The sequence below is a fragment of the Heterocephalus glaber genome, unplaced genomic scaffold (assembly GCF_053883595.1).
Source record: "Heterocephalus glaber isolate CG9 unplaced genomic scaffold, H.glaber_assembly_v1.0 deba00001550, whole genome shotgun sequence".
Classification (NCBI taxonomy): Eukaryota; Metazoa; Chordata; class Mammalia; order Rodentia; family Bathyergidae; genus Heterocephalus; species Heterocephalus glaber.
In genome coordinates this window covers 18684013-18699435 of record NW_028258343.1, presented here as the reverse complement: position 1 = coordinate 18699435, position 15423 = coordinate 18684013, and the positions used below count along the sequence as shown (strand labels likewise).

The 15423-nt window shown below is 44.0% G+C and overlaps 1 protein-coding gene across 10 annotated transcripts in view; it reads left to right on the top strand.

Annotated features, from left to right (window-relative positions):
- The window catches only part of Ncoa7 (nuclear receptor coactivator 7), a 149760-nt gene that overhangs the window by 80694 nt on the left and 53643 nt on the right, over nucleotides 1-15423 (top strand). For all 10 annotated transcript variants that reach the window (XM_004845938.3, XM_021259196.2, XM_021259200.2 and 7 more), the window contains one exon: nucleotides 15207-15286. In XM_004845938.3, the coding sequence (XP_004845995.2) occupies nucleotides 15207-15286 (80 nt within the window). The remainder of the gene's footprint in view (nucleotides 1-15206; nucleotides 15287-15423) is intronic.

Genomic DNA, 15423 nt, shown 5'->3' with positions numbered 1-15423 from the left:
TTTTCTTTTTGAGACTGGGTCTTGCTATGTGGTTCAGGGTGGGCCTGAACCCACTATGTAGCCCAGGCTGGCCTCAAACTCAAGCAGCGATCCTCCTGCCTCAGCCTCCCGAGTGCTGGGACTACTGGTGTGCGCCACCATGCCCAGCATGACCATAGTTTTTATTTTATTTTATTTTATTTTATTTTTGGTTTTTTGGTACCGGAGATCGAACTCGGGTCCTTGTGCTTGCGAGGCAGGCGCCGGAACCACTGAGCTAAATCCCTGGCTGTGACCATAGTTTTTAACATTAGCTGTAGACAACAGAAAATGATGGCGACATGGCTTAGCATTTGTCAGTTAAAAATTTTGAAATGTGGGCATTTTAGTTAAAGGACAGCTTTGAGTAGATCCATGGAGTTCCAGCATTTCTCAAACAGCTGTGGCATTGGGAATGAAATATGTGGCCGTGGCAGAGTGTCACTGTGGCTCTACTGGGACCATGAGGATGTGAAGAGGGGACCAGAGACCGAGGTCATGATGTGCAGCTAGTGATGTGCTCTGGGTAGCCAAGGAGAGAAAACCGAGCCAAGCCCTGAGACAAAATGCAAACAGAGCACAGGAAATGTGCCTTGTAGACAGTGAGGAGGGCCCTGAACCAGGCCCAGTTCACGCCCAAGCTGCAGGGAGGCAGATCGGAACTTCTAACAAGACAAAGACAAAGCTGGCACGAGGCGGTCGCCTCCAGCAGAGACGCAGGAGGAGGAGTCTGAGGGCAGAGCGAGCGGTTTGTGGCCAGTGGGGCAGAGATGATTAACATTTCCATCCGGAAATGGGTCCTTTCAGTCTGTAACCCTCACCATTAGAAAGGAGACCTCTGTGTGAGAGGGAACTTGCTCTGCAGTTGAAGATGTTGTTCCAAAGAGAGGCGCAGCATCAGGGAAAGTGACTTTTCATATCTTGCTTCGCACTCGGCTTCCGGCAGCATGGGGGTCGCTTTTGAGTGTGGCGTGGTGGGTTGCGGTGTATTGCTGGACCTAAAGCTGGAGCCGTCCTCTCAGAATCAGCCCAGTCACTGTTTCTTCCCTTCCTGTCCCTGTCCCACTTAGGATTCCATTTGCATCGTTTTCACCATTTATCTGGTTCCCCATTAACAGGCAATTAGACCCTGGAGTGTCCTCAGTGTGACCGTGTCCCGTAGTGTGCACTGAGTGGAAGAATTAATGTGTCGACAAATGAACACTTTTTATTTATTTGTGCTTCGTGAAAATTCTGGAAGGATATCGGTGACAGTGTAGTCACTGGGTCACAATGGTTGTGTGATTGTTACTTGATAAGCACAAAAGAGACACCACAGTAATCTGTCGGCTTCTGTGAAGGATGGTAGCCAGAAGAGCTGGTTTGGAGGTTTGGGGCGCTTCTCTGGGAGAATCCAGGGCTTAGGTCAGACCTGTAGGTAGCCCCTGAACCCCACGGCGCCTGGCCCTTTGCACATTGGGCTGTAGCTCAGCTCTCAGGGTTTGACCTGGCGTGCATCCCCGGTACCATCCTGACCACGAGGTCACCGAGCCTGGTTCTGCTGCTTCCGGGCCCTTCAGCTGGCCGACCCTGGAGGAGGAGCTATGGCTGCCTGACGGAGTGGCTCCCCTGTGGGCCCTCCCAATGCTGAGGTAACCAGAGGGCACGCAGGCCCGCTGATCAGAGCCTGGGGCCAGGCCAGGGGCACCCTGAGCTGTGCTGTGGAAACACGGTGTTGTGTCCGTCCCTGCAGGGCGTGAGGGAAAAATAACAGAGTCAAGAAATGACAAAGTAGGATGCTGAAGAGGAGGGAGGAAAATGACAAGTCTGTGTTTGGAGGTGTTTTTGAGGTGCCGAGTGGATTTGTCCCCAGAGACCTACATTTTGGGTAAAAGGCCTGTGATTTGCTACCTGCAGGTGGGAAGAGAATCCGTGTGTGTAAAAGAAATGACCCAGGGAACACACAGAAAGCTAACAGAAAACAGAAAGTTAGTGGACAACAAGTGATAATGTGTGTGGGAAGAAACTGAAGGCTATAGACCATAGATTGCTATGTGTTTTTCCGGGTACAGAAATTGCAAGGGAGTTTATTTGCTTCATTTTTCTATATTACATATCATAAATATTAATAATCAGAAAATACAGAAAACTGTATAGAGTCAGAGGAAGAATTTTGCAGAGAGAGCATTAGACAAGTGTAAAATTCTGTCGGTAGTAGAGGAAGTGATTGCTTTCTGTAGATTTCCACACCACATCTGTAACATAACTTGCCTGATCTAAAGAAGCATATTTTGAGAAAACATTGCTTTGACTTGTTGAGTTCCTTTTATCTGTGCCTCTCTTAAGCCTCGAGCAATAATTTATTGCTACCTCATGACACCTTAAAAGAACACAGCACTTCAGGTGCTGATAAAGAAGGTTAGGGAAAGATTGAGTCATAGAATTGCCTCATTAGCGCAGTGGTGGGAGTTCTATAAATGTTTTGTTTTAGTTTTGAGAGGAGAGTAGGGAAAAGGAAGCAGAGTAATTACATCACGACAGATGGCATCTGTGATAAATCTAAATCCAGGACTAACACAGTGTCTAGCACACGATAAGTATCAAAAAGAAAAACCTTCTAGAAGAAATGGACTCACTCTTCCATACTTCCATTTATATTTGCTAAAATGTATCGTGTTTTTCATTTATTGTTTATGTTAACTCTCAAGGAGTTGTTTGCTAATAGTTTGTCTGAATACATTTTTCAGAATTAGCTATCAAGTTAAATTTGTCACATATATATTGGTTTTTGTTTTTTTTTTTTTGTTACCGGGGATCGAACTTGGGTCCTTGTGCTCATGAAGCAGGCAGCGAAACCCCTGAGCTAAATCCCTAGCCCTTATATTGGGATGTTTTAAAATGGATCAAAAGATAAATTGTACTGTTACAGGATCAAGATATATTAAATTGGCATGAATTTTCCCACAAGATACTTTGGTATTATTAAACAAATGCACTATTCCTTAGAATAGTACCCATCTTTATTTCTGAGAACTTGGAGATATGAATGGGAATGTTAACAGTTATGGGTTACATTTCAGTGTAGGGAAGTTTTTCTTTGGAAATAGATAAGGTGGTGTTAAGATTGGGAAAAAAACGGGCCAGGGATTTAGCTCAGTGGTTCAGCCACCTGCCTTGAAAGCTCAAGGACCCAAGTTCGATCCCCGGTACCAAAAAAAATTTTAAAAATTGGGGAAAAGATGGAGAAATTTTCTAAATAAGAGAGGCAGGCCAAACTAGAATAAAATATGTTATTATGGTTATATAATGTTTTAATATAAAATGGTTAACACCAAGAATCCTGGATAGCAAAGTAGGAATTATAAGATACTTGTATGAAAAAGAAAAAGACTCTTGTATGTAGGAGGTCATCATCAGTAAACACAAAAAACATAGATAGGAGTATGGCTAGTTTTATGGTAGCCATAGGCAAGGATTTGTTTAAAGAGGACTTTTGCTCTATGAAGAATGAATTTAGTTTTTTATTAATAAATTTGTTATGCCTATAGTCATCATTTCAAATCAGTTTTCATTCCTGAATTCAAAAAGGAAACCTGCTCCCCAAAAAAGAAATTTTGTTTTTCCCTTGGCATAGATTTTTTTTTTTTGGTACGGGGGACTGAACTTGGGTCCTTGCACTTGCAAGGCAGGCGGCTGAACCACTGAGCTAAATCCCCGCCCTCCCTTGCCCTAGATTTTTGATTTTCATGAAAACATGAAAGTAACCACCTGCAGGTTATTTCCCACAAGGGCAACCACAAGACTTTTCCGTACGCAGATTGCTTTTCTAGGCATTTTAAAGCCACACGTGTGAAGGTTTCGTAGTGTCACCTGCTTTCTCTCTCACAGAGCAAGTTAAAGCCAAGGTTACGTTGTTTTGATAAATGAATTTCCAAGGATAAGCAGGTCAAGCCACAGTGTTTCATGGTATTGCTCTTCTGTTCAAAAACAGTGATCGTTCTGGTACTTTCATCTCTTAAGAATCAAGAAACGCAGAGTTAAAATGGACTTGGATGTAGGAAGAGGATGTCAGGAACCTGACTGAGGGGCTGAGGGGAGAGCCAGGTGGTAGAACATGTGCTTGGCCTGTGTGAGTTCCTGGCCTTAATCTCCAGCACCAAAACAAACAAAAGCGAGTATTTTTCTAACCAGGCAGAATGGGCTTTGGGGATTTGGGTATAAAATGAAATTATTAGGCTAGAAATAGTTAGGTCTGCGTTCCTTGGACATCGGAGAAGTCGGAGTAATGTTTCAGTGATGTCACTGCATGAACACCTCAGCGATGGATGGAGCAATCTGCCAGTGTCCCCAGAGCACACAGCGGTGTGGCCGAGGGACAGAGGTGGTGGGACAGAAGAGGGCACGCACGGAGGCGCTGAGGACAGAAGGTGCTCTTGGTGAAGAAACCAGAACAGTGGGGACAGAAGCTGTCAGCGCAGCCAGTGTGAGGGGAGGAACGATTTCAGGAGCTGAAACTTGGACCGGAGTGTGGAGGTCAAACCACCTCACCACGTATCGGCGCAGACTCAAGGGGAAACTCAGCACCTAGGTAAACTGCAGCAGATACTCACGGTCATGGCTAAATAGGTATTCAAAATCTTTTTAAAAAGTTGCCTTCAGTGGAGCAAAGAAGAAAGTTAGACCCAAGCTTCTGAGCAGTGACTGCTAGAGCAATTAAAATCTTCAGAGCTGTAAGGTCAAAAAGTTATTTTCAAGCTCAAAGACAACAGCACATTCTCAGGCTTACGTACGAAGTCTCAGAAAATACGCTTTCTGGGTCACAGGTTCCCCAAAACAGATTTAGTGCGAGGGAGAGATGTCCTTACCTGCAACACGTCAAGACCTGGGCCTGGAAGGTGAAAAAATCGTGTTACGAGCATCGCAACAGATTAAACCTAAAATTCAGAATACATAACTATTGTAAATATGGCTATGGGTGAATGTAAAAAGCATCATAATTCTTAAAACCCAAGATCTGACACCTCCTACTTGTCTAGTAATTAACTTGTTTTATAATTCTCAGATCAATGAATACTGAGAAGTAAAATTAGAAAGAGGGTGAGAACCCTGAGGAGAGGAAATGCTTCTTTTCTTATCCCATTGTTGCACGTTGCACGCTCTCCGGCCCCGTGGCCTCTGTAAATACTTTATTGTCTGCAGACCCTGATGTCTTGGTTCCATGTTCTGAGCAGTTAGTGGACAGACAGGCAGACCAACCAAGTGGAGAAGATTCCTGTCTGCACGACTTGGAAGCCTCTGCAGCCACCAGCTGTGATTCGGGCCACCCTCCCAGCGCTGGGGCTTGCTTTTCCCTCCTGTGTGTTGTTTTCAGCGTTGTTGGTGTTGATGTTTTCATCCATCTCATTCATAAAAACTGCACTACTTGAAAAATTCAGAAGATCAACATTGTTGTTGACCTTAAAAACTTTTTGAAAGGAAAAAACCAGCTTAAAATCAAATAAATTTCTTTATTTTTATTATTAGTCTTTGTTTGCAGTGCATAGTGATTACATTCACCGAGGGGAGTCAGCACATGTGCATAACACACCTTAATTCTTTTGAATTCTCTTTCCTCTTCCTAACCCCTTCCTCCATCTCCTGGTCCTCTTACCTTTTGCAAAAGATCCATTTCTGTTTCCTGTTAGTTAATTTTCTTTGGGATTGCAGTGCTTAGAGGGTGAATGTCACAGGGAAGCAGCTGTGAGCCAACCACTGCTAAGCAGACCTGGTCCAACAGAGAGTCCTTCTCAGGCCCAGTCCCTGTCCACATCTTCCCAGGGCCCCAGTTCTTCCAGGAATACATGTTCTTGTCATTGTTGGAACAAAAAAGTATAGTCATTAAACCAAGAAGCTGTGTTTTAAAAACCCCGTCCTACTAGGACAATGATCTTGCATTCAGAGCTGAGCCCCATAGCCAGTGGTCTGCATGGTGCGTATCTTGTTCCCTAGTTCTGCATCGAGTTACAGTACACTTGCATTACAGCAAAGCTCACTGGAGGACAAATGCCCAAATGTATTAGGCAACAGCTTATGGTCAGTGATTTTTTTTTTTTAAGCTTTGAAAAATCAAATTAAAAGTGAACTAAGGAAGGTATAAGGGGAAAACACCTTAACTTTGTCTTAGTCTGTTTGAGATATTGTAATGAAATAGCATAGAAGTTTCTTAAAAACAACAGAAATTTCTCGGTTCTGGAAGGTGGAAAGCCCAAGATAAAGAAGCTGGCAGGCAGAGCCTGGCGAGAGCCCACTTCCTCCTAGACACCATCTTCGCTTGGCAACGCTTTGGGGGGGCGGGTGCAGGGGGAGGCGGGACCCCTGGGGCTTCTGGGAAGGGCACTGATCTCACTCATGAGGGCGTGGCCTGACCACCTCCTCACCTTTCCCTGTCCTACGACCTTGACCTTGGAGGTGAGGATTTCAATGTGGGACTTGGGGCAGACAAAAATATTCAAGCTGATGGTGGGAAACTAATGTGGTTAAATCGTTTTGGAGTGCAGTTTTAGCATTTTATCAAGACCCTTGCTTTTGTGCACCATTTGACCCAACATTTCTGTCTGTAGAAGCTCAATCGAAAGACAGAAGATTTAACTACAGTGACTGCCATTGCGTTGTTTAGCAGGAAAATAAAAATAACATGAAAGACATAAAATGTATTACTTTGTGCCACTTTAAAATGATGTAGTAAAATAATGACAATTTTAAGGAAATATTACAGTAGAAAAGTTATAGATTATGGTTCCATTATTACTAAAAAAAATTCACCTATGTAGTATATGTAGAAAAAGGGGTTAAAACCAGCTGGATGGAGGTTGTCTCGGTTACTTTTCTCGGTGCTGAGACAAAATACCTGATGCCCAAAGGTAAAGGAGAAAAGGTTTATTTGGTTCACAATTTGTAGCGGTTCCCGTCCACAGTTGCCTGGCTCCAAGGCAGGGTGGCATGGCAGAGGGGCACTGCAGAGCATAAGACAGCAGCAGCAGCAGCAGCAGCAGTACACAGCCAGCGACAAATGACAATAGCAGCTTCTTTCTGCCCCTTTCATATGCTCTCTAGGCTGCCTGGCTTAGGGTGGTGCAGAACCAATCAGTGGACTATTGAGCAATCACATGGCCTTCATCCTAGGATCACACACTCTAGGTCCAGCCACCCCTGAAAAAGCCCCACTTATGACTGCACGAGGCTTTGGGGGACCTCTAGACATGGCCGTAACAGGTAAAGTGGCCAGAAGGCGGTGGGGTCTTCAAAACTGGAATTAGCACCCTAGGAAGAAGACCCCTCCGGCAGGTGTGGGCACCGTGAGCTCGAGCCATCTGTGAAGGACAGGGCTCTCACCAGTTCTGCACTTCTTGTGCCTTGGCCTTGGACTTCCCGGTCGCCAGAAGTGTGGGAAATAAATTTCTATTGCACGTAAGCCATGAGTTTATGGCATTTTTTAATAGTCCAAATGGACTAAGACCATGGCTCTGTGTAACTTTGATTCATGTGGAAATGGCTTTTTATAGATCCCGTATTTTCTTCTAAAGTCTAAATTTATCCAATTAAGTCCTTGATCCATTTATAAAAGGAAGAGGATGTTTTGAAAAGAGCTTTTGGAAGGTGGGAGGGAGGGGAGGAGAAGAACATGAAGCGTGAGGAAGAGCAAAGAACCTATTTTTCAGAGTGTCCCTGTGGATGAGATGCCTTATTTCCTCCTGATTTATGACTCACCGTGATTCACCACAGGAAGCAGTAGCTTGTTTCACAAAGGCAAAATCCCGGAAACTGAGTAATTTGCTGAAGTCCACGGCTGGTCAGCTTGGAGCAGGGATTCGTGCCCAGCCCTCTGGGGCCAAAGCTGGAGGGACGTTCTGGGCATCCTTCTCCTGTCATGCAGCTTTGGGAGAAAAATGAGGCAAGGATGGGATAACTCGTTAGTGTCTGCCCCATCCCTAGAACATTGTTTTTTAGGAGAAAAGAAAACAGCGATGATGCATAGAGTTTCCTCCCCTGAGGTACCAACCCCACCACTCTGGGAGTAACCACCAGAACCCTATGTGGAGTTATTTATCCTCAAGATATCCACTGGTTGTATGGCCAGTGTGAGACCAAACGCTGGCCAAACAACCAGACTCACCTGTGTCCTCTTCTCCAGCGTTCGGTGATGGTTACCTGGAGGAGCTTGCTCATCCCCCAGTGCCTATGGTCTGCACCTGAGTGGGGTGCTGGGTTTTGAGGTATTGCTACATCAGCACATGACCTCCTGCCCCGAGACACTCATGGTCCAGATCTTAACAGTATGACTCATTTTCATAATAATAGTAATAATATCAGATATCATTAACTAATGTTAGTAGTGTGCTGCTCATGACACGCTTGAAGGAAAGGAAGTAACGGTTACTTCACGACATCTTTCTTTGTGGCAGGGGAGCAAGTGTGAAGTTCATTTTTCCTGACCCATCCTTGTTTTTGTTTTTGTTTTTGTTTTTGTTTTGGTACTGGGGATCGAACTCAGGTCCTTGCCCCTTCCGGGCAGGCGGTTAGAACCACTGAGCTAAATCCCAGGCCCTTTTTTTTTTCTTTTGTTGATTTTTTTTTGATTTTTTTGTTTTTTGTTCTTTTCTTTTTTAATTGTAACAGCTTATAGTTTAAATTTTTTGAGAATTTACTCTTCAGATCCTAAATAACTATACTGAACATTTTAATTGTGCTTTTTACATGAGGCCAGTAATTTGAGAAGTTGTTTCGTTAAGCAAATACAAGTCTTCTATTTTCTTCCATTTTTAAAATTATTTTTTCCTGTTTTGAATTCTTGTTTTCGTTAGTACACGTTTGCAGTCCACAGTGATCGCGTTTGCTGTGGGGAGTTGGTCCTGTACGTAACACAGCTCACGTCTTTTTACTTCCACCCCCCAATCTCTGGGTCTCCTTCGCATTTGCAAAAGGTCTAGCTCCCTGTTTTGTATGATCTGCCCTTTATTTTGCTTAATTTACTTATACTTTGAGTTTCTCATATAAGAGAAACCTTTTGCTATTTAAGCCTGTATGTCTGATTTATTTCACTTAACCTTAAAATTTCACTGTGGCCCGGGCTGGTCTGGAACTCCTGGGCTTGCTCACGTGGTCATCCTGCCTTCATCTCCTGAGGATGACTCACCTGTTCCTCCAGGCCTGGCTTAGTTATTAAAGCTTGAATCCATTTGCATGGGTTTGAGAGTCAGCTACATTTTTCTCCAAAACCAGTGTGACCCCAGCCCCCTCTAAGGGTGATTTTTAAGGTTCCTTGAGTCCTTGCTTCTCTCTTTGCAGATTGCTTTTCATGAGTTGCCCCATAGAATCCTCATAACATCTGTGGGAGTGCAGTAGCACCCCATTTTAGGTATTGGGAAACTCATTGATTAAGTACAGTGTTGGTCTGTGGGGGAGCGTCACATGTCTGTCTGTCTGTCTCTCTTTATCCAGGCTTCCACTTATGTACTTCAGTAAAGCGCTTCAGTTTTATATATATATATATATATATATATATATATATATATAAAATCTTGTCATTACCTTGTGATATTTATTCCCAGGTATTTTATTATTGAATGCCACCATACCTGAGACTTTCTGTTACATTTCTATTGCAAATATAAGAGATTAGTATGTCTGGCTACTTTGCTGAGCAATTCTATGAACTTTTGATGTTTTTATGATAATGTTGATTATTTAGGTAGACAGTTCACCTGCTAATAGTCAAATTCTCATTGCTTTCTTTTCAGTATTTAAAACTCTTTTATCTGTTGCTTTAACTGGAGAGTCCAAGACAAAGATGAATATAAACCTTGAAAATGGGAAGTTTTGAATTGATACTGTTTATAGTGTTTTACTTTTTTTTGGTACCCGGGATCGAACTCGGGATCTTACACTTGAGAGGTAGGCAGCGGAACCACTGAGCTAAATCCCCAGCCTAGAGTTTTACTTCTGACTTTTATTTTCTTCTGGGGATCAAACCCAGGATCTTGCCCAGCTGCGCAAGCACTCTACCACTAGGCACACTCCTGCCCATCCTCTCCCTTGCTCCTTCCCTCCCTCATTTTACCCCTTTCCTAACATGTGCCTTGGTTGGTTTCCAATGTAAGGGCTCATTTCAGCAAACCAAGGTGTATTTCAGGAGTGTTTAATTTCTCAGGACTCCATTTGGGTGGCAAGGACTCCATCTTTATCTTTGGGGTCTCCAAACTGACTCCGGTAGGCTTGAAGTGTTTCTGTATTTATCTCCACTAGTCTTCTCTTTAGGACTTTACATACCTGGGATTTGGCCTCTTGTGATGTTAGGTTGGCAGTTGCATTGTAACTTAGTGGAATGGTAGTGCCCATGTCCAGAAGGCTTAAGACGTTGCTGGAGTTGCTCTCAGGCAACCTGCACAGCGCAGCTGGACAAGAAGGAGCTGGCGGGGCAAGACCTCCGCAGTAGGAGCTTAGTCAGAGTAGATTCTGGTAATGAACTACTGCAGACCTGGCAGTGACACCCCGATGCTGTCCAGCTTCATTCTTATGAGCAGATTGCTTTTGATGCAGTCTGTCTGGAGTTGTGTTGCTTTTTCCGAAGCGTATTTCTAATGGATATCAAGAGTAATTAAAGTTCTTCATATTGAGGATGTCTACTTTTGGTTTTCTAACAGTTGGATTTTTGTTGATGCTGTTGTTGTTAAACTGTTCTTTTTAAAACAGCAATATGCCTGTTCAGTATCATCAGATTTATTTTTGGTGTGTACCAAACTGATCACATAAGGTTTTTCTCGAAACAATTTATGATAATCCATCGTATTAATATTATATACTGCTGCAGTTCTGGAATGAAACTCTCTTTATTGATATTTTATAACTCAGTATACTATTCAAATAGCTGTTTATGTGTGTTGGCCGAATTATTTAGTAATAATAGCATCCACACCAGGCTCTGAGATGACACCATATTCATCTTCTGATTTTTTCCATTACATTAGGAGATAGCTCTTTATTTTGCAGGTAAGGATGCACAAAAATTTCCAGAACTTGCCAACATTACCCAGGTGTGCAAAGACATCAGGGTCCCTGGTTGAACCCAGCTCATTTGTACCTTCAGCCAAACTGTAACCAAATGCCGTTTGGTGACATAAGGGAGCTGGCAGGTGGTGAGGCCAGCACACTGTCCTAGCTGCATGCCTCTGTTGCCAGTACAGGGACAGGCTCAGCATTGGACATAATTTTTCTTTCTTTGAAAGTCCCAGAGACACAACTTTTGCCTCTCTGATTCCCCCTGCCTTGGATGCCATGGAAACCATCTTCTCTCTGTTGACCAAGTGCTGAGGGTACTGAGCCCTTGGCTTTCTGAATCCCTTGCAGATGGGCCGATGGGTGAAAGGGAGAGAACTGATGGTTCAAGGCAGCAAGGCACAGGTACACCAAGTCAGTGTTAAGGCCAGTGCAGGATGAGTCCCAGTGTAGTGGAAAGCCTGGTAATTTTCACAAGTTCTGTTTGTGCTGGTTCACAAAAAACAGGCTGCATACTGGCTTTTCTGTCCCCCTCATATCTGTGTAGAAATTATGGAGTCAAGACCCAAGGGATCCACAGCTGTCTCTCTTGTCTGTGTTTTCAGTTACAGTCATGAATAATGTCCACTGTGCCGACCTTGGGTCCCTGCTCTGTGATGTGTGAGGTTGTGGACGGAATTAGGTGATTGATCAGCTGGCAGGCAGAGGATCTGCATGGGTTGTCAGGCAGCCCGAGGGTCAGTGCAGGGGTCCAGAAAGGTGCAAAAGGTGGGAGGGAGGGAGGGAGGGAGAGAGAGCACGCACCAGAGAAAGAGCAGTCGAGGGAGGGCCTTAGCCAGGGCTGCTGGCTCTGCTGGGTAGGGAGGGACCTTTCAGGTCAGTGAGTCTGGGCATATTTTTAATTTTGAGCCACTACAGTTGTGGTCATTGGTTGCAGCAGTGACAGGAAGCTCATTCATCTGTCATCCTCTGGTGTCCTCGGGTCCCTTGCCTGCCCCTGGTCTGGCTTTAGCTGCCATGCTCTGTGGATCCTGAGCCCCAGACGAGACCATTTCTGTGCTGTCTGCTGCAGGAGTGTTTTGCACATTGCTGAGTGTCACCATCTTCTAGCCCAGCGCCTGGAGGAGAGATGCATCTGGCACCTCAGACTTGGGAGCCAAAGCCTGGTATTCCGGACACTTCTGGCTCTGTTGTGGGGCGAGAGGGGACGTGGCTGGGCATGGGGGCACCTAGGTCCTCTGGGGAACACGGATGCCCACTTCTCCTCCCCGTTCAGTTCTCACCAGATGGGAAAGGTTCATTCTATTATTCCAGGGTTTTTTGGCAGTTTTGTTACAAAATTGGATTGGGAAAAGCTGACTTTGAGGAGTTTCTTCATAGGTTGAGCAGGTAAGAGACTCGGGTGCTTTGCTCAAAATAATTTCTACAGAGAACTCAGCCAGCTTCTGCTCTAGCACTAGCTGCCAACTCCTGTGAGCCGGAAGATGAACGTGCAGGTCTGGAACCAGCCTGAGGCTGGACATGAGTGTCAGGTTACTGGAAGGCTGCAGCATCCTTGGGTATCATCATGGCTCCTCGCCTCAAAGACTGGAGTTGGATGCGCATCCCAGAGCACAGTAAAATGATCCCTTGCTGCAGTAGCTCGCACCCCTCCTGGCTCTCCTGTTGCTTGGTGGACCGGGTGCTGCCTTGGGAAGACGGGATTCCCTCACAGACACGTGGATCGGGCTGTCTTCACGCCTCACTGCAGAAACATGCAGGAAGCAATATGAAACCTTGCCTTGTGTTGAATATGTAGGCAATTAAATTTGATGCAGTTGCAATTTGCCAATTTCTCTGCTTTCTCTTTTGAACCAGCTGCAAAGCATAGTGTTCCATTTGTGACTTTGCCGGGTGTGTGTGTCCTGCTCGTGTTATCTTGGTGAGAAGGACTGCCCACAGTCAGACTCCAGGCTCACTGCTCTGTCCCGGGAAGCTCAATCGGCCATATGTACTGGGCATCGTGTTACAGCCCAAACATGGGTGTGCTGTGGTCTTTACCCCAAAGATCGCAAAATCTCACACTCTGGAGGGAGGGCTGTGTTTTTCTTTTAGTAATATGAAATGCTTTTTTCTGGCCTACCACCTATTCCATGGAAGGTAATTAAAGTTTTGTACTAATTCAGGTGTACATACTATGCTCATCCTGAAAGATTCAATGGCACTCGTTTTTCTTTGGCAGCTGGACAGTATGCAGTTGCACAAGTTGGTGTTTGTGTTCTCCTGTGGGTAGCTTATGGGAACATGTGGACCCGATGCTGCCACAGGTGGAAAGCATAGCTTGGGACCTAGAAATGGGAAGTGCTCTCTAAAGCTTGGAAAAAGCCTGTTCTGAAAGTAGGAGGACCTAAGCTGACAGCTGTTCCTGATGCCAGTAAGGACAGAGTATGTCCCAAAGACAGGAGATGAGTGAAAGGGGTAAACAATATTTAACAGAACGCCCAAAGGAACTTCTGGAAGAATGGATTGAGAAAGCTCATCCTGGGCTCTCCATCTTCCATGGATGCAAAGCAAAAGCCAGCAGTTTCCATTTTTCTGATTCTTCAGAATTAGAAAAAAAAGAAAGAGTGTTGTTAATCTTTCATTGCCTATCTGCCAGGAACTAAGCAATCCAGTTTTTGCAGTTGTTATAAGACATAAAATACTGTGATTGGGTTGTGTTTAATATAGGCTGTGTAGAACTTTCTTGAAGAAAGATCTAGAAATGATGGTTATTAGTTCCATCTTCTGAATAATTTAGATGTGGCCGCTTGCAGGCAGGGAGGACATTGTCATCTAAAGAGCTTGCAGGGTCTCTGTTTTATGAGTAGTCCTAATGTGAACATAAATGACTAGAACAGGACTCTTGTGATAGCTTCTTTATTTTTTCCTTTTGGTTTTTAATTTCAAGTGATACAAAAGAAATCTTTAAAAGTTCCTTAATTCGCCCCTGTCCTCATTCCCACACCCATTTCGCTCCCCACCCCAGGTCATTCTGATGCCCAGTGGGACAGGCTTTTCTTTTTATGTGCCTTTGAAAGATGTTTGTGGTTGCTCAGTGCCCATCTGTTTTAGATGTGTATAAATGAAACTGTTTTGTATGTCCTGTTTCTCTCCATCTGAACTTACTGCTGGGTGTGCATCTCGCTTATTATTTCTAATCACTGCCAGGAATCCCAGAGCATATCTGTTGCATTCTCCTTGCCTCCCAGTCCCCCACTGCCACAGGGGACACAGAGTTAAACTGGTCACAGGTGTACAGGCTGTGTAAGCTTCATTTGCTGAATGACTGCACTGATTTGCACTGCTAGCAGCAGTTCATGCTTCTACCAACACTGGGATGTCCAGCTTTCTGATATTCCCAGGCTATAGGTGTAAAATGATACTTGGTGTGAGTTTGCATCTTTCTGCTTACATGCAAGATAATCTTTTCTTGGCTAATCCACCTTTTTGTAAACTTTGAGTCATTTAAGTGTTTTACCCATTGTGATAGGTCTCTCTGGTTTTTGATGTCTGGATTAATATATCAAGATGTATTTAACCACTAGGTTGAAGTGTATGCCACTACCAGTGATTGTGCATTACAGAAAGAGCTGATCTATGGCCCCTCTTAATATGTTGTTGGATGAAGTGGTCTTTGCCAGTTTTTATTATTATAAATAGTATTTCAATAACCAAGTTTGTAAGATGTTCCATTTTTCTTCTTTGGAATTTACCCTTAGAATAAATTCTTAAGAGAGGGAATACTGATTCAGAGAAGGACCATTTTTATGGCTGTTCCTGCATATTGCCAAATCACTTTGTGGAAGGGCTGACCTGACTAACGTGATGCGTCCTTTATGCAGCGATCATGTTTATTTTACTCTAGCTTCATCATCATTACACATTACCATTTAAACTCTGGTGTTAGTAACTCTAGAGCATATTACTTCATTTCTCTATTTGTATTATTCCACTAGAGTTAGTGCTAAGCATTTACTCAGATATTCATTGGTAACTGGTCTGCTTTTATAAGCATGGTCTATGTGTGCCCTGTGTCCATTTTTCTGTTATTGCCATTTTTAAGTCAGTTTGGTCATGGATTTTCTTATAATGTAGATTTAGTCACTCTTAAATTTCTGAAAATGATATTATTCATTTATGTGCAACTTATTCTTTAGATGACAATCAAAACAAGACACATGATAAAAAGGAGAAGAAGATGGTGGTTCAGAAGCCCCACGGAACCATGGAATACACCGTAAGTACAAGCAGGATGGCAGGGACCTTCATCAGTACTGCTGGATTGATAGCACATTTCTCCCTGACCCGTTTTGCCCCTTAGCTGTGTTTATGCTTGAATAATGAAACGTCGTGAGATGTGTTCCAGGTCCTTTC